Source organism: Alligator mississippiensis, chromosome 14, assembly GCF_030867095.1.
Source record: "Alligator mississippiensis isolate rAllMis1 chromosome 14, rAllMis1, whole genome shotgun sequence".
Lineage (NCBI taxonomy): Eukaryota > Metazoa > Chordata > Crocodylia > Alligatoridae > Alligator > Alligator mississippiensis.
In genome coordinates this window covers 40,451,497-40,479,166 of record NC_081837.1, presented here as the reverse complement: position 1 = coordinate 40,479,166, position 27,670 = coordinate 40,451,497, and the positions used below count along the sequence as shown (strand labels likewise).

Genomic DNA, 27,670 nt, shown 5'->3' with positions numbered 1-27,670 from the left:
ATGCTTTTTTATTCTTTTTGCATGCTGCTACATGGAGGTTTTGTGCAACTCATGGTATGAGTAGAAACTGAGAAACAGGAACACAGACACGCACATGCAGTGTACACACGTGACAGTCAAGGGCTAACATGTCAGCTCAACTGCCTCTTCAGTCTCACGGGCCTGCTACGTCGTGTGTGTGTGTGTGTGTGTTAACACAAGAGTAAGTTGGGTTAGGTACACAGGGGTTAGAACGTGAAGTTCTCCAGAAGTCAGTGTCGACTCACCACTGTACATGTCAGTGTGATTTCGAAAGGACGTTTCATTATGGGGATGCTCTGCAATAAACAAAAGAACATGAGCGCACCAAATGCGACAAAGCATGCGCGGAGCAGCGGCAGGCAAAAATGGAAGAACGCAAATAAGGGGAGGAACGCAACAAGAACAAAGGTCATGAAATCATTTCCCAAGAACATCAAAATAACACAGGTTGGCAACGGAAATACATGAATACTCTGAAAAAGAGCAGGAGCCCAGGACAGAGAAACGGTAACATAAGACAATAATTAAAAGGAAAGGGGCAGGGGGCGGGAAGGGGATGATGGTTTTGCTCCTATAAGACGTATAATTAAATCAAAGGATAAAAATAAAATATTAACTCAAATTTCACCCCCCCCCCCCCAAAAAAAAAGTGTTTTAATTCTTTTTTGGTACAAGGACAGCTTCTGTATCTTGGAAAAATGCAGTTCAGTTTCGAGAAAAGTAGCTTAGTTGGTCTTAATTTCTTGACAATAAGGGAAATGTGTTCCTGTTATCTTGTGCCAGCATAAAACAGTTTAGACACAGCTATGTGACAGGATAACCGCGCAGAAAGGCACAATAAGGATGAACCCAAATCAGGATTTAAAAATAACCAGCTCCCAAATCCCTTTGTTACTAAAAGGATATTCATGTGGATTGTGTCTTGTACAAAATGTCAGCTATTCAGCTGCACTGCATCCCTCGTTGCCTGACAATCGTCGCAATTCAGCACCCACATGTGATGGAGAATGCTAATGGGCATTACAGCGCCGCCGGGTGATGGACCGATTGACAGGGCAGATCCACGGCAGCTCCAACCTGGGCTAGGCGGATGTACAGTACCTCAGCATCCAGCCTCTTGATTTTTCAAGCGTGCATTTTATTAAATGCTGATTTGAGATTCCAGAATAATCAGATTTTGGCATGAAACATCCCAACGTAAGCCATCGAACGGAAGCTTTTAGAACATTGCAAAACCTCGGTACATTGGTTACAAGACGGGTCGCTGACCTGAAGCTTAAACACATCAACAGCACAGGTTATCCTTTCTAGAAGGGTTACAAGGAACTAATGGAGGCCCAAGATCTTTGTGAATCAAGCTGAGTTAGATTTGTAGTAAAACAAAGCCCTGCCTTGGTGTGCATCTTTTTGCTGAATGCCGACACTCTGCAAGGGAGATTTTCTTCCCTTATATAGGGAATATGAACAATGAAGATTGAATTGTCATAATTTGTCAGTAGCTGGACTAACCATTTAACAGAGCAGAGAGTGCTGAACACCCTGAGAAAACACAAATATAGTCATCCCAATTCAACGTGCTGCGGACGGAGAATTTATCATTATAAACAGCCAGAAAATTCAAGCTTCAGTCCAAACTCTATATAAGGGCCTTCAAAGGGGCTCCCGGGGTCAAATTTGCATGCTATAATAAAGCAGACCTTTCCAAAGGCAGACCTGAGAGAGAGGCTGGTATAATTGGAAGCCGAAAGACATCAGCCTTAATGAGCCTTTTAAAGGACCCAAGAGCATGGTTGCTCTAGAGGCATCTAGATGAAGAATAGCTACAGTGCACAGGTTAATGTTTGTAGCCACTTCTGAGCTGGGTGAGTACAATTCATCAGTAGTTTATTCCTATCAAGTGATGATTACATCAGGCTTGTTCCTTATGTGCAGGGATCCTGGTTTTCTCCCATTTAAAAAAATCCCCAACTTTTAGTTAAAAAAAGGTAACCCCGAATCCACGTTTTCCCATGACTTAAATGAAACATCACTCATATAGAGATCTATATATAGCGGTGTTTCATTTTAATTATGGAAAGATATGGATTGGGGTTATTTTTTTAACCAAAAATTGGGGATTTGTTTTTTATATCTGAGACAACCGGGATCCTTGCTTATGTGGTATAAAATAGACATAAGAGCCCTCATACCAACTGGGCTCAGCCCTTTACCTGCGGAAAAACATTTGCATCACTTGCCCCGCTTTGCATATGAACAAGTAATGATCAGATTAATGATCTGCGGGTATTCCTGTCCAGCAGCAAAGGATCCATCTTGACTGCATCAGTCACTGGCCCTGTGATTTGCACAGGTCTAGAAGAAAGCACGCTGTCTAGCGTTTCTCCTACCCTGTTTTGTGCCAGTGTGAATTCACGGAGTTACTCCTAATTTACAGTGCTGCGAGACCAGAATCAGGCCCTACTGTTCGCACTGGGTTGTGCTTCGCACCCGCTTTGCAACAGCACCAAACAGCCGCCACCAGTTTCAAGAGTCATAGCACGGTACCGCTCCGAAAGCAACGCTGCTCCTCCTCTCCGGCTATAGTAAATGTTTCTTTAACACAGCCCCCCTTGCAATTAATTGGATGGCTGCTTGCCTAGCGCACCGTGGCAGAAAGGCCTTCAAATCATGTGTACCAAGCGCTCCATATTATTCCAAATTCCCTTATCTGCTGGCTGTTCTTGGAAGAGAGCGTGGAAGCATTCAAATAGACCCTACCTTGCTGGCTGCAGGAAAGACTGCCAAGCTGCCGAGAAAAGGAACGGGGGAAATAAAGGGAGGAAAGTCTGCCTGGAGCAGAGAAGCTAAATCGAGAAAGCAAGTGGACAGCAGGGAGTAACGATGCGGAGTCTGTCGACAGGGAACCGAGACAAAGGCCCAATGTGAAGCTATGCAGGCAGGTGTAACATTAAACAGGCTCGGCCTGGAATTGCCATCCTTCAATTTAAGGCATCTGCTAATGAGAACAGAAATACACAGCAAAGGCGCTGGACTGTCGAGCATATGACCCTGCTGCCAACCCTGATGGTGTACAGCCAAAAGCTTCCCGTCCATGACTTTTATAGCCTAGTAAAGCTGTTTACAGTGCTATTTCCTTTCTCCAAGCTAGATCTGGAAATCTTTGGTCTTTGCAAGAGTTTGCAAACACCATGCCTACTTTTGCTTGTAATGTGTCCCTCCAATCACTGTTTGAAGCCTTTGGTTTTAAGACCGATTTCCAGCTGAGGGAATCCACAGCGTAAATGTATAAAGGGAGCAGCTAAGCTCCTTGCTCTTGAATTAATGCACCGTGGAGCTTGCCTCAGGTATCGTTTTTAAACAAGGTGACTGATTATTTTTAAAAACAAAAATGAGAGAGAGAGGGAACACCTGAAGTTTATAGCAGCCTTTTTGGGCACAGGTGGATGAAAGGGCTTCAGAGGGGATTTTGTTTGCCCATAGCCTGCTGGCACATGGCAGCAAATGCCCTTGCAGGTGGCAACCTTGAAGGTACCTCCTAGGACCGGATGCTGCCCATGGATGGACTGAATCCGCACGCACATTTCGGAGGTGACCAGGCCACGGTGGACATTTCCGTTTCAGCGAACAGGTGGCAGAACAGAGCAATGGGTTGCTCAGATGGTCGCCTGCTGGCACTGCTCGCTCTCCAGCAGCCAGGCAGCGGGGTCCCGTGGTTTCCACTGGGGTACCACAGGTTTCCCATGCCCTGCAATTTCCTCTAACCTTGACAAGCTATTCCTTTATCACAAATTATCAGGACTTGGTTAAGACAGCACCGAAAGGCCTCAACTCGAATTGTGCTGGGTGCTGGAGTAATACGGTCTCTGTCCCGAATGTGACCTGAGTTACCCTCTCGAGAGTCCCATGCCCACCGGTAGTTAGGACAAGGTCTTCTCTGTAAGCTTCCTTCCCACAGACCCTAGGTAAAACCCAGCAGCTTTGGAGACCTTCCTCCTTTCATAGGACAATGTCCTAGACCAGAGCAGAGACTGCTAGCACCCAGCCCTAGCAGGTGCACCATGCCTGCCTGTGGCTGAGCTAGCAGAGACGCACATCCCTTACAGTGAACAGCACAAAGACTATTCGGATGAAATGAAGGAGTGCTGGCTTGCCTAGGATCACAGGAGCAAGGGGAGGGATTTTGCAGTCAGTAAAGGACTCTGAATGAGATTAAAGTCATAATCTGGTTTGTAGCTTGCCCAACTCCAGCCTCAATCTCTTCTCAGAAGATTTCTCATTACTGCAGCTAGAGTGAATGATAAACGTGCTCCTTTTGCCCCCCTAGAGAGGATGCCCTTCTCTGGGTTGAAATCGAGGTCACTTGTGAGCCGGTCCGTGCTTCCAATGCCATCCTGACGACTCCATCAGGTAAGCCTTCCCATTAGTAACGCCGGGAGCCTCGGCGCTTAAGTGCAGCTCATCGCTTGTAAATAATTTAGATCTGTTCTGTATGGCTCGTGGGTTAATTAAGGAGACAACACGTGCCAGTTGCCTCCGTGTTCGCAAGCACAATCGCCTCCCAGCTTGCTAACCAGGAACCATGGGCTCAATTTAAAGCAGTGAAACGCCACTGAAATTCAAGGGGTTGCATTATTGAAAGAGGTCTGCATTGGGCCTGGGGGTATCCGGCTGTCAGGACCAGGCTGGGTGACTTCCAAGAGGAAGGACCCACCGCCTTGGAGTCCCAGCCACCCTGGGCCATTACTGCACCAGGGCATAGTTTCCTGAAGTAACTCAGACTCAGGATTTGCTGCAGCTAAAATATAAATCAGGAAAACAAAACAAAGCAACAAATACCCAAGGTCCGCAGCAGAGAAGCTTCTCTGTGGCCCCAGACCTTGGAGCAAACCTAGGCTATTTGTCACACACAAATGCCAGAGAGGTCTGCCTATCAAGCAGTTTTGTATCTACAAGCTCCTCTATAGAGGGCTGACACTTCCTATCTTTATGAAGCTCTTTTTTGGGGTCCTTTAGAAAAATACAGGTGCAGCATTAATTCTAGGCCAGTGTCACCTGGTCAGTGGCTGAAGTCTTGAGGCGTCCGGGGAATAACAGATCCCTTTGCCTGGGGGTTACTGGTCCAACCTCTAACTTTACTTCCAAATACAACTCCTCGTGTTATTCTGCACACCGCAGACAGAATTTCCCCCCTCAGAGAGGTCTCGGAGCTGCGGAGGTTTCCGTCTCTCCATGTTGCCGGCACAGTGACGTCCGCAGGGAGCCCTGGCAGGCAGTATAAAAAGAAGGCCCAGGTTGAGAGGCAAGGTAAGGTGACACTTACTGGTTTTGACCTTCAGGGAGTAGGGGTTTTTCTGCTGGATGGTATGGGTGAAGTGGAAGCGTGCGTTACAGCTGTAGTCGGTCTGCGCATCCTGCAACATAACGTTGGAGAAGTACAAGTCACCGTTCTGGCCCTGGGAGACGCGCTTGTCTTGGTGGATGGGCTCCATGGCTGCGAGAGAGAGGAGGGCATTCAGAAACAGAAGCTACGGGCCTGCCGGGTCCCCAACACATCAGTCTGGAAACCCCCACGCGTCTGCTGGCTGGCTCTTGGAGGACACGACACCCCAACAGCTGAAGCTGGCACCAGGCAGCGTCCCTGGAGTCCAAGAAGAGCTGCTGAGTGCCAGCCGGCTCTTGTCTTTGCTGCCAAGCATGAAACACTCCATAAAGAAAATGCAGGCAACTCTAAAGAGGATGCCAGACTCCCACCCCACCCCTCCCACAGATGCACAGGGCCGTCCCGGGCCAACTCGGTTAACACGCCCTCGTTACATCCCAGTGGAGTTCATGCCGCAGGACAGTAGGGATTTTGGGGCCAGGCCTGCAGCTAATGTGGGCATTTCTCAGTGTTCGAAAAGGAGACTTGCCCAAAGCTTTCTTCCTAAGATCTGCAGCTGCTTATAGCAGCAGCTCACGGTCCTGGTATGCTCTCAGACCCCTTTGCAGCTACCAACAGCCCACTTTGCACCCATGCTGCCCTCCCCCCGTTTTAATCAGGCCTACAGCACCTGCACCGATCCCTGGTGATCCCCTCCCACGCAGCCTTCGCTCGGACCTACAGCTGTAAACCCACAAAATGGCCAAACTTCTCCCACGGCTCCTGCCTCCCTCCCTGGATACACGAAGGATGCTGTGGGAGATGAGAGGAGCTTTCCAACCATCTTGTGTATCACAAAATAGGGGGTAGGTTGAGAATGGATGATCTTTGCCACAAATCATAACGCCCCCCTCATCTTCTCTGCTGTAATAATGTAAGGAAATTGTTGGTCTTCTCCTTTAAAATGCACGACCCAAAAAGCGTCTCCCTTCAGGGAAATGGGGGTTCAAAGGGGGCTCTAGGTCTCTGACCGCCGTCTCGACTTACAGCTGCTCATCCAGAAGATGACGGGAGGAGGCAGCCCAGGGGGTGGGTTGCACTGCAGACTAAGGGGAGCTCCTTCATCCACCTCGATCACATCCACTTTTTCCTTTGGCCACAAGGGAGACTCTGCAATAAAACAAGAGCATGAACGACTCCGCGGAGCAGGCTGGGAGAGAGCCGCATCCCCCCCGCCCCCTCACAGGGCTTGGCCTGGTTTCAGTGGAACGACCTGGATGCAATTTTATTTTTATATGCACGCATTCCCTGCAAGGCTTGGATGGCATATACCTCCCTGCTCTCTGAGGCCACCATCTCCCTCCCTGAGTGCTTTATAAGCTTCGTTGATAAAGCAAACCTCACAGCAGCAGGCTCCTGTAGGGCAGGCAAGAGTCACTACCTCCATTTCGTAGATGGGAAACCCAGGCATGGGACTTTATCCAAGGTCCCTGGGGCATGCCAGTGATGCGGAGGGGAAGAGAACCCAGTTCTTCTGGCTCACAACTATGCCCTGCCCTGTCGTATCCAACAGCTGGTACTGTGACCGCCTGTTGTGATCAGCTACAAACTGAGGCTTGGGTGTGATGTGCCCAGATGCCATGGTGATGGGCACAACATGAGTTACTCTGTTAAATAGGAGACATGTATTGTGGTTGGTCTCCTGGAGGGAGTTGGGGTGGTGGTGAGGACAGAAGGAAAGGCTGAACAGCCAGTGAGCGTCTAATGACCGTCCGACATCTCGAGTCCGTTTGCAAAGCTGAGCAATATGACGAGCAAGGTGGGGCACTTGACAGGTGAAATATTTCTTTCCCATACAAACTGCATGCCTCCTGCACTGCCTACTTTCCTAATCCCGGGCTCCCCACGGCTCTGGTCTGCCTGCACTCTCCTGGAGACAGTCCTGACAAACTTGAGTTACTCACTAGAAACCTGCAGGTGCATTTTATTCGAGAGCGCCGTCCCATAGTCGTTGCGGGCAAAGCACTGGTATTCCCCCTCATAGTCCTCCGGCCTCCCCCTGCTGTGGATGTCGATCATCAGCGTCCCTGACCGGTATTGCATTGACACCTTCGGGTCCTTCGCCACATTGAAGAACTTCCCATTCCGGGTCCAGGAAAAGCTGCAGATGTTGGACACACGCTGGTTTTATAACCACAGGCCACCAAGACCCTTCACAGTGGCAGCAAAGTTGCAGTGTAACTTGCCACCCGTTCCCTGTTCTGTCTCACAACGTGGGCATGAAGTTGGGTTGCCATCTACCAGGGCAAAGCTCTCGTTCACCTTCACGAGACTAGGCTTTGGCTCCATCTCTTTCATGTTAAAACTATGAATTCATAGAGCAATGTTTAAACTCCTAAGCAAAGTGCTATATCATGCAACGTAAGGGGGTCATACCCTTTACTGGCATAAATCGGCACAGCTCCATTGAAGGGGAACGCACTAACCACGTACTTACACCATAAAGGATTTGGTATGGAGCATCCCAGATGCATGTCTGTCCAGTCCAAGAACATTTTTACAACCAACTCATTTTTTTTAAACTTGAAGTTAGCCAACATCTCCACATGGAGAACATCAAGTAGCAAGAACTGAGAAGGCACTTACGTGGGAATGGGGTTCCCTTTAGCTTCGCATTCAATGAAGATATTATCCCTTGGGTCTACTATATAGTCCTTCACAGACTGCTTTATAATTGTGGGGGGCTGAGGCACTGCAAAGCACACAGACAGAAAAGTGAAATGAGGCAAGTGATAAGTTGATATAGCTGATCTAGTTGCGGATGACCCTGCTTTAAGCAGGGGGTTGGACTAGATGTGACCTCCTCCGGTCCTTTCCAACCCTCATTTTCTATGAGCCTATACGATGGACAAAGGCCTTCCCGCAATGTCCTGCTAAGGGACCCTGCTGGGAGTTAGGACCCATCTCTGGCTGGATTTCTTGTTCATAATACATCTCAAATTGTAGGCTTGGTTGAGGGGACTCATCAGACTGAGAGGCATCACCTATGTCCCATTTGGCCTCTTAGCTTGATTAGCGAGCTTCAAGGCGCTGCTTCCTGCTGCTGGCAGACTATCAGACAGGAACTGAATATTAAAAAAACATGTCTCTACGGGAAAGTCTACGAACAGGACAGTGACACTTGAAGCACTTCCAAAGACGGGACACAGACACTCATGCTCTGCATAAAGCCCTTGCAAAAAGCAATCCTGGTCACATACACACATGGCGTGGGCTTGAAAACTTCCATGTACAGACAAAGAGAGTGCAAGCATAGGGGCTTGGGGACGCTAAAGAGCACGCCAATGCCCAGGCCAGGAGCAAGCTGTTACTCCGCACTTCCTACTGAAGTCAACAACGATGCTGATTCACACCAGGATGAAGTGGCCTCTAAGGCCCAGGAGCTGGTAGCAGGTAGGAGAAGAGATCCTATTTATTGCTCATTCAGTAAATGAAACAGATCTTGACATGCATGTGCATTATTTAGCAAGGTCAGCAGAACAGACACAGTTCTCTGCCAGCTCCAGTTTTGGCAATAAGTTCTTTGCAGAGTTAGTGCTCCTGCTGCGAGGCTGTCCTTTTGTTGGCACGCGCCAGCAGCTTTAGCAGAAGTGAAATCTCCCTACGGCTGCAGTTCCCAAACTTCCCTACAGCCCGATTCCCGCATGATGGGTTACCATTTTGGGAGCTGCCTCCCTTCCAGTCAAAGGCCCTTTTCCCCTCAAAGCAGGGGGTACCTGAAGGTTACCTCTCTCTCTGCCTCCATTATCTCTTCTGCTCCATTCCCTGTGCAAGGTCATTTCAGAGCAGATGCTTGAGAGCACACCTACTCTGCCAGCGTCTTTGTATATCTTAGTTTGCTTCCTTGCTCCACATGACAGATGTGGCGACAAGAGCTGACTAAGGCTAAGTTGAGCCTGGATCCCTCTGACCTGCTTTCCCACGTCAGAGGGAGCAGAGAGCAGGTGAAGAAGTTAAAGGCAGGATGCAGGAGAGAGTACAGCAGACGCTTTCCGTCCCTCGCCAAGCTAACACCTGCATGCTGGCTGGCTTCTGACCTCCCTCTGACAGTGCCAGAAGACAGGACAAGCCTTGCTGCTTAGGAGCACAGCTAGGCTATGAGATCTTAACAACTTCATCATACCCCTTGGAGTGCATTTCCACCCCCCCACTTCCTCCCAAAGCTAGATTTAAGGCTGCCAGCACAGGCAACAAGTCAGAAGAAACACTGCATATGCCTGGGGCTTGTATCTTTGGGCAGTTTTCCCACCCCAAGGCATCAGCTTTCCACTGCCAAAGGGGGAAAAAAAACAAGCTACTTTAGAGAGATAGGGATATGGGGTGGAAGCAGAAGAGCAGTGGGAAGGAAATGGTGGAGATGGTCATGTGCTGGTGGGATGATTTGAAAGGGGTGGGTACAACCAGCGTGAAAACCTGCTAAGGGCTCCTCCTCTCCCCTAAAGGCCACCACTTGCAGTTTGAGAACCGCTGCTTTGGAAGTAGTCAGCTGCGTCTAGCCGGCACCCACAACCACGGCCCTGACTTACCTGGTGAACCTGCCTGTCTGCGAGAGCCATGAGCAGCCTGTGCAAACTGGGCAGTGGTTTCCAGTCACTTGTTGGCCTCAATTTAAAGTCAGGATCTAGACCCTGCTCTGGTGGAAAACCCTGAATCTCAATGGACACACACGGGTGAGATCAAAGTACATTCCCTTGGGGTCACTGGGTTCAAACTGTTCAACTATTTACAAAAGTCTTGGATGGGTGGCCAGTGCAAGAAAGCAGATGGCCAACAAGACGATGGCCAACAAGGCCACCAGTCTTGGTTGGGGGGAGCAGGTGTGTTATCCTTAATCCCTGCTCACAAAGATCAGCTCATGCTCCTAAAAGATCTGGTCACCTCCTTCATTACGGACTCTGCTTTACCAGCCTGAGTCCGTGTGTGTGTGCATGCATGCGTGCGTGTGTTATAAATACCCTGCCTCTCCTCCACAAGCCACGCACAAATTGCTTGAACTGCATTTTGCATCAGTCAGTGCCCAGTGCTGCATGCAGCGGTGGAGGCTGGAGCCATTATACCCTGTTTCAAGACGGAAGCAGTGACTAATATATCAAAAAAACAAGATGGCAATAGGACTTACATGCTTCCTGAATATTTCCTGTGGGTTCCAAAGTGCCAGCGTAATAAAGAAAGAAGCAAAGCGGTTAGTCCAGTGACCTGACACACACACATTACTACATGGTTAAAGGAGGGACTACAAATCCATACGTATCAAAACACAGCAATTTTCAAGTGAACCTTGTAAAATGCCCTCTAACACACTTACCTTCATTTAACATGAGAAGCCCCCCTCCCAAAGCCTCTCATACTTCACAGCCAGGATTGGATCACCCTCCCTACCTCAACCTGCCTTTTGCTTCCAATATGGGATTAGTGTCATGCTGAGCAGTTATAACTCCTTGGGTCATCCTTGTGTAACATATGTGAAAGATACTGGCAATACTGAATCTCTTTGAAACTTCCCCAGCTTTCCAGGACTCGTTAACAATCAATATTAGTGGTTCAGCAAATGCCTTGGTTCGTTCTTTTAACACTCGTGGGTGCAAGAGGGTCTGACCTGTTCATTTGAAAACATTCAGGTTTCGCCGATGCTTTATACCCTCCTTGGTTGCAGCTGTTAAGCTATTCCAGCTGCAAGATCGTAGGGGATGGATCCCTCCTCCCTCTTCACTCGAAATACAAGACAAAAATAGATCTATGGAACATGCTTCCTTTTCTGCATCATAACTTTACGACCTGAATATCTTCCCAAAGGGCAAACAGGATTGTCCTCAACACATTTGTGAGAAGAGCGGCTTTGAATTCAAACAGCGACTATCATCAAATCTTCTTCACATCTCCAGTCAGTCACCTGCCAGAGTTAGGAAGGAATATCTTTCCCTGATGCACAACTGGCCATATGTATTCTGCTGGGCTTTCTTCTTCCTGTTACCAACCTCTGAAATACTAGAGACTGGCCACAGCTGGAGCTGGGACACCAGAGAGAGGGGGCTCGTGCTCCAAGGGGCTACAGAGAACACCTCGTCCCTAGATATCTACTGGGTGAACCTTACCAATGTGCTTGGGCATCTAACTGATGGCCAGATTTGGGGTGGGGAAGGAATTTCCTCACCCTCATTCAACAAGTCAGTACAGCAAAAATCTAGGGGGCTTTTTTTCTCCTTCCTCTGCAACATAAGGTATGGATCACATTAGAAGAGGAAAGTTTTTGCTGCTAGAGTCAGGTGCAGCTGGCACCACTGGCCTTGGGCATATCACGGGGTGCCAGCTGTCAAGCAACCAGATTACCAAGGTAGGGTTTGCATAAGACTTGATTTGGCTTTTTCAGTGAGCCTAGATGAGCCCAAGCACTTTTATAACACAGCATCAGCCCTTCATCAGAGCCTGTGCTCTCAGGTCCTGGTGTTTATTTAAAGGCTAGATCAGGAGAGAGGTTGAAGTGCTCTCTGCAGCTATTTAAACAGATCCTTAAGGTTGAAGGTGCCCACGCTCTGCTAAGACCTGCTGGAGAGTGGAGCCAAGCATAAGGTTACCCTGCCCTTCCCCTCTCTTGTTGCTAACAGCTAAAAACCTCCCTGATGCTCTTCTGGTTTAAGGTAAAACTTTTGTAAGGTGGAAAAGACGGGCAAGGTAAAAAATTAAAAAGAAGCCATATTTTGGTAGCTCTTGGTAGCCTTGTTGGTTCATGAACAACTGGAAGACACTAAAGCATCTCTAAGTGCTGGGATACAGCTCTATTCTAAAGCAGCCAGTTACCAAAGACATCAATTAATCCTACGTGCCGTTTCTAGAGTGCATTGAATCTGCACACTCGCACCAGTGTTCACAAGACTCACCACAAAGAAAGGAAGGGTCATTTCCTCGTGTTTAGAAGCTGGGGAAACTGAGGCATAAGGGGAATGGCTCTTCCAAGGTCCCACCAGAGTTAGTAACAGAGCCACTGAGAGAGCACAGATCTCCCCACACCCTGCCCGTCACCCTAACCGCAAGAGAAAACGGCCGTCTCTTTGCTACAAAGGCTGCAGAGCGAAACGTGTTCGCTCTTCCCAAGCCTCCACCTTCCATTCTCTCTACAAAGCTCCAGCTGGACCGGCTGCGCACAAGCAGCTGTTTCTGTGCTCTCCAAGAAGGAGCTTAAGGGGTCAGCATCCCAATCTATTATCAAGGCCCCTTCCCACCCCTATGGAGCTTTGCTACCACGCACAAATGTGCACCTGTAAGAACAGCTAATCTCCGTGGAGGAGGGAAGATTGCGCGGTTCGTGGTACACAGAGCTCATCTGCTTGGAGCGCCTGTCATTTGCACTTTTATCGGGGCCCGGCACAAGCCAGGAGCAGCTGTGGCTATTTATGCGCCACCTGCTTGCCTTAGTAAAACCTGTAACCTTTCAAGTTCAAGTGATGAATTCATTAGTTCAGTCTCAGCGATGCACAATGGGCGACCACAAGAGACCTGGGGAGATTCAATCCCCGGCTGGGTTAAAAGGGAGATTAAAAACCCAACTCGCCAGCATCTCTAAGATGCTTGCAGGACGGGGGTCCGCACTTGATGCCTCTAAGTTTGGCTGTGGTGGGGGCGGTGGAGTTGGCAGTGTTGGATTCGGGACACTCTTGCTTTTGGGTTTCTTCTGCCTGCAGCGCAGGTCAGGTCACTCTGGGGAGCAGCCACGGTTTTCATGTCCACAGTATGGCACAGGGTTGGTTAGAGAGAGAAAAGTCGGGGCAGACGGGCACATCCTGTCCCAGGAACGCCCTTCCCTTTGCTTCTTTTCCTCTAGCTTCACGCAGTCTCGTCAAGGCCCCGTCTGCATTGCAGCTTTGGCAAGGAGGGTTGGTTGCTGCTATTCTGCTTTCAAACCAAGCGCAGACCAGGGCAGAAAAGAAAACGCTCACCATCCAGGTAGGAAGGGGGAAGGAAGAGAATAGCTCCATGAAGGGAGATCAGCCTTGGCTCTTAGCCTGGCTTTGCTGTAGATTTTGCGTGGACAGGTCACTTAGGAACCATCGACACTAGCAGAACTATTATGTCGGAGAAGGTGTTTATAATGTGCCAAGAGAGGATGCTTCTACCGCTGTTTGCTCCTAGCTATGTGGGCCAAGTCAACATCTAGGAAAGCTCAAAGACAAAACTGGATTGCCACCATCCCAGAGAGAGTTTTCCTTGTATAGCTGCATTCAGCTATCTCTGAGCAGCCCCTAAGTACCAAGGCAATGGACAAACCAAAAAATAATGGTAATGCTAAAGAGCTGCACCTAAAACCACTGCAATTTTTCCATCTAAAGCAAAGGGACAATATTACTTTCCCACCTCCCACAGCACGCTGTGAGGATCAAGTTGTATTTACAAGGCGTTGCAAGTGCCTTGGATAGAAGGTGGGACAGAGGTAGAACGCTATTAAGAAGGGGCACTGCGACCATTAACGTTCTTCCAAGAACAGCACAAGCCGTAAGTGTTTCTCTTTACTTTTCTAAGGTCACATTACACTTGACTAGGCAAAAATGACTCCTTCCTCCATTCAAAGCACAAGGAACAGCAGCAGGAAGCTCTTTTTAAAATCAATTAGGTTTTGTTTGGCTGCACTGCCCCTGCTTCCTTGCAGGAAGCTTACATTTCTGAAAGGGCTTTAAAGTTCTTGACACGACCAAACTGCGTGCACAAAATAAAACTCTTCCTCGGTACGCGCGCAAACGCCTGCAATCGGGCCTGACCAATATCATTTTTTACAATGATGGCCATGCACTTCATACTCATGTCGACCTCTGCGAGGAAGTGGGGGTGGTTAGTATTTAATTCTTAGAGGTATATGTTGCTCTTCGCCCGAGAAAGTTCAGGGTGGCTTACATTAAAAGACAAAATAAATGATAGAAACAGAATAAAATATTCAGATTCACTACTGCTTCAACACAGGAGGAAACTGAGGCCCAAAGAGACAACATCGCTGGCCCAAGTGGCACAGCTCGCAAGCACTGATCCCCAGTGCTACGCTCTAACCATAGGCCACGCTCCCCATCCAAAGGATCAAAGAAGCCAACGTGCTTTCAAAGCGCTGGAGAGACAAAAAAGATTATTCAGCAGAAGCGTTATTACCCTGCGTTCTGCACGCCACCTCCCGGCCTCCTGAATAAAATATAAGCCTTGTCTAGTAATTAACCCAAAAAGGCCTGATGGAGGGGGATAGAAATGGCAGAGCTCTACATGCAACCTTCCTGATAACCCACTTTCCTCTTCCCCTCTGGGACCAGGCCTATCGGCTCCTTGATGACAGCGTCTGCCTGAGAAGGCTACTAATGAGATTCTCTGCTCCGCCAAGGAGCGCCCCGGACATGGTATCCATGGCAATTGCTCGTATCGCACATCTTCAGCATCTCTTAATTGTCAGGGGCATGCCTGCCATCGGGGGCCTCAACGCAGGAGTAACCTGTGGGGCAGGAATGCCTTCAAGCAGCCAGTAAAATTGGGCTGGGTGCGCCCGTGTTGCTGCTGGCGGCGAGAGGCGGTCGTCCCGCAGAATGGCACTTAACAGAGGCTGGATGGTCAATGCGGGAGAGGACGCTGCATGCCACAGCAGAGGCCAAGCACGTCTCGGAAGTGTAATCAGAATTTATTAGCTGCTACCCTGCATATCTCTGCAGGAGCCTAGCCAGAGGGAGAGGGCTACCCCCTTCCTCACCCGCAGGCAAGTCGTGTTTCTATAAGCTCAAGGTAGCACCACCACGAAACAGGGGCTTCAATAGCTTCATGCTCCAAATGCTTTAGCAAGCGTAACAGTCTACAGGACTCCTTGAGATGACTTTCCAGGCCGCAAAAAGATATCCAAGTTCTCACATGACGCGCTCCAGGAAACGCCAAGACTCCTGCGCGGCTGCACTTGACGTGACGGATCAGGCTAAAGATCCATCGAGACAGGGTTTCTTTGCCGTGGAAAAGGTTTAGCTCAGACGCAGCATCTGGCTTTCACAGCAGTTTCTGCTTTTGACTTGATTTTCCTGACTCTCTCACACAGCTCAAGTGACTTGCTCAAGGTCACAGGACCTCAGCCTGGGTCTTTCTGGCTTCTCTGTCCTTTGCTCTAACATCAAACCCTGCAGCTCTCTGGCAAGTTAAATGCAAATCTACTTTTTTCTTTTGGTTTTTTTTTTAGAGAAAGCTGAAAATATATGAACTTACGATCCAGAGGGACCTCGATGGCTCTGATGATGTGATGCAGGCAGACAGCAAGCACAACTCCTGTGCAGGTGAGGAGGTAGCTTTGCCTTACCATTTTGAAGGGCTGGACAGTGCGATGCTGCCTGTTCCCTCTAGGAAAGCAGGCTGGCCTCTTGCTTGCGTAGCTGAATTCCTTGGCTTTTCAACTGCAAAATAAAAAACAAAAGCTGCAGATTAAGGAGCTGCTTGTAAATTCAGTGCACTCCCCATTTTCTACATTTACGTTGGGCGGGGGGGGGGCGTTGACAAGAAGAGAGGCGGTTTTTCAGACTGTAATTTGACTGAAGTAGTGTCTGGTGACTAACGAGGGTCCAGAGTCCTGTGATGCAAGGTGCTGCCCTAAAGAGCTCACCGTCTATATATATATTCAAGTGCTCTAGTCGGTCTTCATGAAGCTGAACTGAATGGAGTCTGGTCCTTTTGTGATGCATAGCAACACTTAGGAGACTGGAGTGAAACGTATGCCAAGCGCTTTGCTCAAATAATCACTATTCATTCTTCACATCATGCCTCCCCCACCCCACCTGGGACCTAGGTTAGCCTAGATTCATAGACTGTAAGGCTGGAAGGGCCCTCGGAAGATCATCGGGTTCAGCCCCCTGCTTTACAGCTGCGGGAAGCAGACAGGGGAAGAGAAAAGCAACAGAGCCTGGTCACGAGTCCTGACTTCCAGGCCGGCGCTCAGCCCATCAGATCACAGTGCCCCGCTTTGAATAAGGCAACATCAGGGAACCAGTGTAAGGACTTATCCAGCCGCAGCTCATCTTTTCGCACTGCCTCTTGCAGCAGGATTTCCTTTTCATCTGCAACCTCCGCGCTGTTGCACTTCTATCCTGAGCTCCTCATAGGAACAATATTTAAAAGGACTGGATTCTCCCCGCCCTCCCTTTTTAAATGCGTGCCCATCTCCAAATTCTCCTCTCCCTTACACTGGGACAAATCTGGACCAGTACAGCCTGAGCCAGGCTATTCAGTTTAAGATGCACCTGAAGCCAAAACGAGATTCTGGTTCTGCAAACCAGGTCTGCGGAGACCTAGTGCCGGGCCCTGGAGCTCTAATGCTGGGAGCAGAAGTGAGAGGAGCTCTGCAGCCAGCAGCTCCCATTATTTTCCTTACGGTCAAAGTGTGCCAAACTCTTGAGAAAAACAGCCCAGAGACGCAGGGGAGGGAACAACAATATCTTAAAGCCAAGACGATTCACCAAAATCTAGTGACAGAATCCCAAACAATTCAAGAAAATCTTGCTGGTTGTAACGACTGAATGAGACTTTGTCCTCTAAGGGCTAAAGGTAGGTAAACAGTGACAGAGAGCTCTTACAAACTCCAATTAATTAGATGCCAAACTGAAGTGTGCCTTGCTCACTGGTGCATTGTTTGCTCTGCTCATGGATGTCCAGCCTAATTTAATTTGGACCGCGAATTATACCGAGAAATCTGACATTCATTCTGGGATGAGAACGGGAACATCACGCGCTGCCTAACGGCTAATTAAGCTATGCAGAATTAACCAATCAAGGAAAAGGCAAAATGAACCGTCTCTGGAAGAAAACTGAGAAGGAATTTTTTTTATTTTTATTAAGATCTACTTGCATCTAAAACATCCAAAACCACGGGCCAACCCACTCCCACCTCCCCCGCTGCCAAAAGGGTCACCTTTATTTGTGAATTCAAAAGCACGTCTGAAACGAGCTGAAGAAAACCGTGCTGGAAATAGATCCGATCCCTAAGGAAATCCCCTGCCAGGGACTGGGGCATCCTTGACAGACTGCAACAATTGTTGTGTTATCATTATGTCCTGTCAATACAAATACGGCGCGATACTAAACAAGGGACACGTTTGGAGCCAGGAAAACTTTGCTGTGCCGCACGCTCTCTCTGTTACGGAGCTTTCTGCTTTTGACTCGGTTTTCCAGCTGGACTGGCTTAACAGCGCCTTTTCGCCCCTGCTCATTTGTTCCAAGCACCCGGCCACATGGCCTCTTATGACACTTGGGCAAGTTTTGCTCCGGGATAAATTCCCACTTGTGAGGTCAGCGGGCCAGTCCCACTGCTACGCGCACGGACCTGTGGCCACTCCAGATGTGCAGGGGGGAAGAACAGGACCACGTGGGGTTGAAAAGTAACAGCCTTTCATTAGACTCAATGCAAGATGCTCTGCTGGACTTCATCAGGACCTAAAGAGAAGAGAATCACCCCTGGGCAGAGGCTGACAAGGGCCTAAATACCACTCGCATCCTATCTGAAGGGCTTCCGTGATGCCCAGGAGAATGTCCCACAAACAGATGATGCAAATTAGTGCCGAAGATGGACTTGCACACAGACGTCTTGCATGGTACATGATGGGGGCTATTAGCATTTCCAAGATCTTCCCAATGGACCAGACTGAAAAGCTGCTTCAGTTTAGAGTGACTTCTGCCAAACTGCAACACCCCCACCCCGGCACCGGGAGAGGTGAGACCAGTGTCTTCCAGCATGTGTGGCCAGGTTTGTTTTAAGAAATCTTTTGCAACCTTTTGAACACCACCTCCCCCTCCCCTTTCATGACATCTAGAAGACTAAAAGCAGATTAAAGGGACAATGCAAAGGAGGATACATTACCCTGCTTACACCAAGCAAATCCCTTTAAAAGGGCTTTCTGTATCGCAGAGGTCGAGTCATATCTGAGTTACGATGTCTGTAGAGGCATTATAAATATCGGGCCTCTGTGACAAATGTGTGGACGGCTCGCGCTCTGCTCAGAGCAAATGAAGGCAGGGCAGCAAAGAGTGGAAAATCCCCAGCTTGGCTCCTGGCTGCTACTTCCTCTCTTCTGCACAGGGTTGTATTGTGGCAGTGTGATACCAGACAGGAGAACAGTACAGAAGGGCCATTTGGCAAGCAAGGAAAGCCCAGATTCATGAAATATAAATAAGCTGCTGCAGCCTGGGATGCTGCTAAGACGGGAGCCCCCCCCGCCCGTTGCAAAAAACAAAGTCAATCAAGAGAGATGGAAAAAAATACAAGCCAGAGACCACTGCCTGGGGTTAAGCCACAGACTACTCTCCCCAGAGAAGCGGTGGGAGGCTCCCTCGCTGTGGATATTGAAAGCTAAATTGGATGCCCCTGGAGAATACAGCATGGGGAGCAAGCCAGCTGGGCAGGATGGGACTGATGATGACCTAATAGGTCTCTCCTCCTCCAATTTCTATAGTCCTATGATATTATGACTCATCAATCTGCAAGGAACAGACACCTGTAATAAGGGCTACGTGATTACGGTGACTAGCTGTTTGTATGGAGACAGCACACGGGCAAAAACCCATCTGTACAAACACACTGGCAAACAATGGGAGAAACTATGCAGGGTCCCTCCTTCCCCGGCACGTTGCCGGAGTCTCCTCTGTCACTCTGGCAATACCAGAGGCCGATACCAGTGCGCTCAGATGAAAGCTCCCAGCCGCTGGGCATTAATGGGACTGCAACAGCCACCTGCAAAATTCATCTCTGTGCAGAGGCCTCCGCACACTGCTGCTAGGTTGGGAACAGAGGAGGTGCCGCACCAGATCCTAGCTACGGTCCACCCAGCCCGTGTTCAACAGCAGCCAGTGCCAAAGGGCTCTAAAACAAGCGCGAGAAACCTCGCGTTAGGCAGCTGTGGGATGGTCTGTCTGCCCACATTAGGTCACCGCTGAATCCCTAACAGCTAGAGGTTGGTTGCAGATTTTAAGCACGAGGTTTAACACGTCCTCCAACGTGTTAGCCTTGGCTACGCAGCTCATCAGGACAGAACGGCTGAGGCCCCCTCGGCGATGCTCCAGGAAAAAAACAGAGAGGAGGTGACAGCACTTAAAAACAGTAAATAATTCCCCCCATCTGCACACACCTTTCTGGGCCACATTTATCCATCATAAACAAGCAGAGCCAGCCAAATCCAATGTGCAATAGCCCTTCCACATCAACTCTGTGCTGCTTGCACACAGACTTGAATTACACCCTGAGAGCAGACGCAGAGGTACTTTACAGGCCCCCATTAACCAAGTGATCATGTCCTGAGCCAAACTGCTCATTAAACAGAGAAACCACCAGGGAAGTCCAAGTAGATCCGTGCTGTCATCTCGCAGCAGACTGAGCACTTAGGTGCCTTGAAACATCCCAGCCTAAGGGGGAGAGGGGAGGCATGCTTCTTGAGACCGAGTCAAAGCTGAACGTGTTTTTGCTTGTGCCTCTGAGCATCCTAGCCAGAAAGAAAAATGCCTCACTTTTCCAAAAATGGCAATTTTCATCACTATAAGTGCTGTTTAAAACCCAGTGGGCCCAAATCATCCCTGGTAGAAGTCCACTGATAACAATGCACCAGCCACCAACAAGACATAGCCACATATTCCCACCTCCAGACAAGTTCTCATGGCTCTCCCTGTGGACTGATTAGCCTGTTAATGTGGCAGATGCATGCAGGGCTTCACCAACCTGCAAAATGCCCCCACTTGGGCTTGAAAACTACAGCCGTGCAGCTCCCCACTGACGTCCAAGGGCTCCACGTGAACACCGAAGGTCATACAGGGAGGTCCAGCTAAAGGACTAGTGCCTGAATTTGCAGTGCAGCTGTTACCAACTCTGGACTTGTGACCCTAAGGCAAGCCCAAGAGCCCTGCACCCCTCTCCCGTTCATCCCTCTTCCCAAACTACAGCCAGCTTGACTTTTTTAGGAAGTCTCCTGATACTTGGAGACTTTCTGGGAACCCCAATGCCTGAGATCCTGCAATAATATGAGGATTTCTGCTGTAAATTTTGAGAGAGAGGAAGATATTTAGCTCCCATGAGTGCAAAAGCAAGAAGGGAACACTAAAGTCTCAAAAACCCCAAGCCAAAACCAAACATTAAGGTAGCTGGGACTTTCCCCTTAGTGACAGTGCCCATGAGCCTGTATTTTATGCCGGCTTTATTCACAGATCTTCAAGCTGCTGGGTTGGCAGCACTGCACGCCCCTGCCTCTGCTCCGATCCATTCATGAGTTGTGCGCCGTGCTCTTTGAGAGACGTTCTGCACGCCTTGGCGAGTCCCCTCCCATGTCCCAATCCTGCCTGATTATAGATTGCTAAAAGGTCTGGGTGTTTTGGGGCTGGTTTTTTCTTATTTTTAGCTTTCATCTTTTTTTGCTGATTCGAAGGATTTTCCAGCCCAGCTATTGCAACGGAAATGGTGGCAGGGCAGCTTAATTGTGAGACAAGGTCATAACTAAAGCAGTGCAAGTTTTCCAAAGCTGTCTGGATAGAGCGATACAAATGGCTTTCCTTGGCCTTTTTTATACCAAAAGAAATGATTTTGATCTGTGGCCTGTGTTATACTCAACTGCGCGGGCCAGTGATCACATCCATTTCAGCGCAGAACCGGTTAGGGGGAAGTTCGAGTCCACGCCCCGCTGCTGCCTTTTACATATTTTTCTCTTATCAACCAAAAATACATGCAAGCATTTGGCAACACTTAGATTTATTTTGCATGAATTATGCTCGTATGCCAAAACTCCCCCTTTTTGTCTCAAACTGCTTTAGAAACTCTCATTACGCATGAAAATCCCCCTGTACAAGGACAGCAATTCAGAGCGTACAGCAACACTACACATACTTCTAGGCTAGCAAGCAAGTAATGTGTTTCCCAATTGATAGTGCAGGGGAAAACTTTTGGAGGTACACTATAACCTCCCCAGAAGCCTTGGCTGGGATACCGGGATCGTCGCCGTGCCTTTTGCCAATACAATCGTCTGGAAAATGGAGTTGATGGCAGTACCTCCCAACCCATAACAGGAGTAACAGCTCGAGCCCCTTTTAGGCAGCAGCACTGAATCATCGACGCTTCTGCAGCACCTCAGCACTCCTTACATCCACTCCTTACTCCCATCCAACCATCTGTTAAGTCAACACATTTGCTAAATTTGAGAGAGATTACCAGAGTAATGCATGCTAGTATGGTGTCTGACACAAACGGTTGCATAATGAAACCCTTCTGTCCTGAAAAACCTGAGGAGTGAAACTCCTCGGGTCACTCTGATCCAATGTTATGACCTTGTCTGGCCACTGCTAGACTGGCCTAAATGGAGCGCCCAAATATTAAGCCCTGCTTCTCCTTTTAAAAATGGTACATTATGTCTTTCTATGGCCTAAAGAGTATGCAAGTGTGAACACATGTGTAAATATTATATAGGGTCTTTTGAAACATCTATTCCTGTTATTATCTAGTAGCTCTCTACTTAATCTTGGTTGCTTGTAGCATTCTGGAAAGAAGGAATGGGAGGGAGTGATAGCCTAATTAATGGTGTTTAGCCCATGGGGAAAATTCACCGTGCATGTCATCGGATGCTAGGGAGAAGCCCAGGACTGGTCTGGTGGTGGCTCTGCATGTCAGCTTCAACATGCATTAGCAGTGTAGTGGATTGGGTGTCCTTGGAAAAGAAAAATATATGGCTTTCCTTGACTGTGCTGCAGGGGCAGTCCTACAGAGATTTGGGACTAAAGGGCTGTTCCCTGTAATGAGTGGGGTGCATTCTCATACCTGTGGGGTGCAAGAGTTACTCACGCTTGGCTTGAAGGCATGGGAAGGACTGACTGGAATGAGACTCTACATCACTGGCTGGGCTGGAGCCAGAGCTATTAATTAACGCTTTTGGGAACAACAGCAAACAACAGAAGCCCACTAAAACCAGCCCCTCGTCTGGGCAACCGAAATGAAAGCCGGGAGCCTTCAGGGCCTTGCTATCTGATGTCGGTGGGTGTGACTCACCATGCATCTTGGAAAATCTGCTGCCGTGCTTGCGTGCGTGGGTGGGTTGTTCAGGACACGCTGTGCTGCGAGCCCACGGCTGTATGCCAGCGGAGAACACAGCCCACACTGTCACGACCTTTCCTCGTACTGCGTGGGGAAAGCTGCACTAATGCGAAGGAACGGAGCTGCTCTGGGGTGCTTGTGCACACACACACGTGCACACACGCACACAACTGGGGTTATTAATGGCCACGTAACTTGCCTGACGTTTCAGCCTGTTTCAATGAGACTGACTCAAGCTGTCTGTGGGTTGGAGTTTTCAACACAAGACTTCCTGGCACGCTGGAAAACTGAGAATGAGTCCTTGGCACCCAGGTTCCTGCTAGGCAAGCAAAGAAGTGCGAGGTCTCCCTCTTTGCATTCAGCCTTGTCTTAACAGGCTTTAAACGTCAGCCACTGCACCATGAGGGGCCTAAAGCAATCGCCCGCTGCATCATAGTTCGATGCCATGGGGTCACCAGGTGAAACGATTACGGTTGCAATGGTTTATGAAGCAACATCATACAGCGTGAGAGCATTAAGATGGTCCCCAACAAAAGAGCTGCCGAGTCCACAGACCAAAACTCTACTGCAGTCTCCCTTTCCATCTCCCTGGCTGTGTTGGTTGGCCTCGTGACCATGACACTACCCCTGATTTCTCAAATAATCTCTAAGCTAGCTAGACCAGAGACCAATTTGGAGTCAGAGCCCACAGAACTGAGCCAGTGTATACCACTGCAGGATCCTATGATAGAAATCCAGGTCTCCATTTCCACACTGGGCTGGCTTCACATTTTCTGAAGGCCCAATACCTTATACCAAACCCTGCAAATGGTCCGTGGCTTTCAGACTCTGCACCGTGTCTTCGTGGGGGCTGGCTCCGGACCAGAGTCTGCCTGAAAACCTACACTCTGATTGTGACATTTTGGCTTAAGCCAGTTGTTCCTGTGACACTTCCAGCAACATGGACTAAAAGATCTTGCAAAATGAGCCTGCAAGAAAGATCCTGATGTCATCAAATGGGGATCCAGCCTGCCAATACCTAATCCAGAATCAGCCTTGAATTTGAACTCCACGTGCCAGCATCATCCATATCGTTATGCAGGCAGCATGGCCCAACTGTGGAAAACTATCAGCAAGGAGATGGCCCCATTTATCTGCACTTCCTCATATATTTTTCCCCAAGTTCAAAAGTGCATCTCAATGCCTGGTGCTATGTTCTCCTCCCCGCAAAGTGGGATACGTAGCGGCATTAACTCCCGCAAGCTGTTCAGTCCAGATTGGAGAGCACAGTCCCGAATCCCGCAATCTGTCATGTCCCTCACTCCACAACTTCTTTCAAATGAAGAGATGCTCTTTCCGAACAAAGCGCATTTAAGATGGTACGCAAAGGCCTGTGACTACGCAGTGCAATCTGAGTGATTATGGAGGTTCCTTTCCCCGGAGCCTGATCTTTTCCCCAGGGAAATCAAAGAGTGTTTTACTTGTATATGGGCTTACAAACGGCTCCTTCACCTCTATCTGCTAACTTCAAATGCTCGGGTCTCGGTAGAGCTCACCGCTTTTCGTTCAGAGCACGCATGCCACATCAGCACTGCTCTAGCTGAAAAGCTCCCAGCATTTAGCGTCATATGTTGCACCATCTTGTGTGCTACTAATTGTACCCGCAGCGCTGGGGTTTCCCAGGTTATGTTCCATTTTCACGCCTCGACGGGGCCATGTTCCTCCACCACCACCTCTCCCTCTCCATTGGGGCTTCCCTGAAGTCCCAGTTTATCCAGGCTTTTGTCCCCGTTTCTCAGCACTCGCATCCTTCATTGCACAAGGAGCATCCCCCAATAAGTAACCACCTTCGGACTGCCAAAAGAAAGGAGGGTGTGGGAGGCAGAAAAGCAACTGCAAACAGCCAGCAAAAGCACGGAGGGGAAATGCATTCCTGGTGCCGATGCAGACAGCCGTGGATGGGAACTTGGCTTGATTCGTGGTGCTGTACGCCTCCCGCTGAAGATGCATCCTGGCTTTAAGACTGCTCGCCGGTAAGCAGTGCTGTTATGCAGTGCACCCGGGTGCGAATTCAGCCTCATCTCTATGCGTGATTAAACATCCAGTCATTACAAACAGGGTCTGTTTTCTCTCTCCCCCCACACCGAACATTTCTTTATGGATTATTTTTGGTAATCAACATCAGAGCACCAAGGGACCATCTTTGTGTCCGTTCCTTATTTGCCTGTGTCACGGCTACTACAGCACTTTGTGTTTCCAAAGGGTAGTTATTTAAAAATTTTATTTTTTGTACTTATTTTTAAATTTAAATGTGGTCAAATTTGATCAAAATGTCCTTGAATTAAAAATACACGTTCTGGTAAGTGTGTTTTTTGGGTGAATGTAAAAAAAAAAAAAAAATCCCTACAAAAATTACATTTCCTGCATTTCAAATACTGCAGCATGGTGCCTGTGAGTGAGTCTGGCGGAGAATTTAATTAGAACAAGACTTTTATGCTCATTATCTGAGCTAAAGCCAAATGCAAGAGTGATTGAGGGGCATCCAAAAGATCAAAGGTCCACCTGAGCCTACAGGCCCAGTGGGCTTGTATGGTTAAGGCACATCTGTCCCTGAAGCCAATGTCCCCCAAGGGAGATATGTGGCAGCGCATCATGTCTGAGTGCATTTCACTGCTCAGCCTGAATAACCAGGTACTTACTCATAGCTGGGTCAACCCGGGGCAGCCTCTGACACAAGCCTGGAGTAAGATTTGACCTGCCACCTCTGGAGCATCTGGACCCATAACTAGTTATAGCTGCCCTGGCACTGCACTCTGCAACCAAGGAGCACACAGCTAGCGCATGGCCGCAGAATATGAATGCCCTCACTTAGGGTTTAAAACCCCTTTCCCTTTTCCGAAGGTACAAACTCAAGTATTCAAGCACCCAGGCACTCCCTACTGACTTATTTTGAACCTCCCAGGATCCCTTTCAAATTAGAGGCGGCCCCTCCCCAAATGCTCCATGCCAAGCAGTGCTTGAAACTTGTGGCCGTCTGCAATCTGGATGCCGTTCTCAGCCTTGCAGCTTGAGCCCACCTCCATTTAAACCCCAACAACATCTGCAGAGAGAAAGGAGGCGGCGAAAGATTAGACTAAAGCAAGCTCCAAAGGGATGGACGCATGGGGATGGCTGCGGCGCACACGAGCGGGGCGATTAAGGTCTGTGCTGCAGGAGCGCGAACAATGGGACTATTAGCATTTTACCCAGGCAGGTGCACATTCCAGCTGAGGGCCACGAGACTGCGCCAGGGGGAACAAGGGGTTGAAGTTGGGATCACATTGACCGCAAGATTAGCCACATTTGTGCAGCAGCCAGGAAAAGTCTGCAAGGAGAACAAGGAGGTTTTACTGGCGGGAGCTTCTTGCATGGCAGGAGAAGTTGACAGGGCACTGTAGGGTACCGTTGCAAATGCTCACATCTCCCGAAAGCTACTGGTCCACACTGCCGTGTCGTCTTTGCATTTCAAAGTGTTTTCCGAACATCAAAGATTCTTTATAATACCCATTTTCTAGCTAGGGAAACAGAGGCAAGGAGAGGGGAAGTGATTTTTCAAGGACACGCTGACTCGGGGCTGTTGTCGGGGTGAAGCTCGAGAGGTCCGACTCCTAATCGCTTCCGAAGAACCTGAGTTTGCCACCTTTTCTTTCCCAGCTACGCGGAAAAACCGGGGTCGCTAGGGCTTCTGCAAGGTCGTGCCGTTTACACCGTCCTGCCACAGCTTGGCCCACCAGAACCCAGGTGAGATTCAAAGCAAGGAAAGCAGCAAGAAGGCAGTGTACTTGGCTGAAGTCCAGGCAACTCTGTGCCGTATCTAGTGCATGGACAGGGCATCTCAATTCTCGGTCAAGGTGATTTCTAGGACTTACAGTGAGAAGAGATTCCCGGAAGTTGGGGATAGTGCATTGTCAGTACTCAGTCCTTCTTATAATGGTACCCACAGCTCTAGTATGCAGAAGCTGCTCTTCTAATCAGCTGAGGGCAGGTGCAGATCAGGGCAGGGAAGTCAGAAGCTGCGACAACAATTCAGTTTGCAGGAGAGGGAAACAAAAAACCTGTGCTCGTAAGCAGGTAGACTAGACTTTACCAGGCTAAAAATATAACCTACTAGGCCTTTTCTGACAACTATGGAGTGCAGGTCCCTGCATAAAACTGCAAGCAGCAACACAGTTATATTTAGCCCCATATTAATTCTTTCCTGATGCATTTGGCACTTGGCGTCCTAGGCACTACAGAAACAATGAGAAGCCACGTTCCGGTGGAGCTCGGTTTACAAAAATGAGCAAAAATTAAAGCTCTAAAGAAAGGCAAAATGCACAGGTTTAAATGCCAGCCATAAACAGAAGTGTTCGGCGGCCAGCATCTCTCTTCTGACACGTGCTATTCAAGTAGCTCCACCAGGGAATAAATACAATTTGCTGATGGGCAACTACACACTGAAGCAAACTGAGAAATTACCGAGAATAGCAGGCACAACCTCCAATTTGGGTGCGTGGCTTTAGGAATCAATTTGCTTCTTGTTCTGTGCTTATATTAAAGTGACTCCCTCTCCACCCACCCCTCCGCCCTTCCTCCATGTTACTTAGCATTGTTTAAGGCCGACAATACAAAGTCTTTGTGGAAGAGGTTGCCCAGAATTAGGTGTGCATACAGCACCTAGCACCACAGGACCTAACCTGGTTAACCTCAACATGGGCATGGTGCAGGGACAGTCTTTGCCCCGATAAGCCTGGGTAAAAGTTCCTTGCCTATTAAAATGCATACGTCCCTTAATGAGATGACACGCGAGCTGAGCGCCACGCTGCAAGCTCCTGGCTTCTTGTCCTCCGTTTTGGCATACACATCTCTTCTGAAGGTTTCCACGGCTCGACTTTCATCTTTCACAAAAGGCAATAGCTACGTGTCAGCAGTACAACTCAGCAGCCCCTCTCCAAACCACACGAGTCTATCAAAGAAGAAATCAACCTAGGCAATTTCTGGACTTGAAGATTCACCCCCCTTCATCCTAGTGCTGCATATGTGATCACCCCAAGGAAGTCATGATATATTAGGATATTTGATTAGAGAGTTGTGCACCTCCCTTTCCTCTGCAGGTTATTCAAGGACACTCGTTTCAGAGACAGCCGTCCACTTACCCAGTGTGGCAAAGCTAGAAGGATGATAATAAG

At 48.8% G+C, this 27,670-nt stretch overlaps 1 protein-coding gene across 18 annotated transcripts in view; it reads right to left on the bottom strand.

Annotated features, from left to right (window-relative positions):
- The window catches only part of NFASC (neurofascin), a 165,649-nt gene that overhangs the window by 72,475 nt on the left and 65,504 nt on the right, over positions 1–27,670 (bottom strand). For 8 of the 18 annotated variants that reach the window (XM_059717583.1, XM_059717592.1, XM_059717593.1 and 5 more), the window contains exons 3-9: positions 15,647–15,831; positions 10,560–10,577; positions 8,027–8,132; positions 7,345–7,541; positions 6,428–6,550; positions 5,342–5,512; positions 267–317 (exon numbers count right to left, since the gene is read on the bottom strand). In XM_059717583.1, the coding sequence (XP_059573566.1) occupies positions 267–317; positions 5,342–5,512; positions 6,428–6,550; positions 7,345–7,541; positions 8,027–8,132; positions 10,560–10,577; positions 15,647–15,740 (760 nt within the window). In that variant the 5' untranslated portion in view covers positions 15,741–15,831. The remainder of the gene's footprint in view (positions 1–266; positions 318–5,341; positions 5,513–6,427; positions 6,551–7,344; positions 7,542–8,026; positions 8,133–10,559; positions 10,578–15,646; positions 15,832–27,670) is intronic. The other 10 variants (XM_059717585.1, XM_059717595.1, XM_059717594.1 and 7 more) reach the window with 3 other exon arrangements.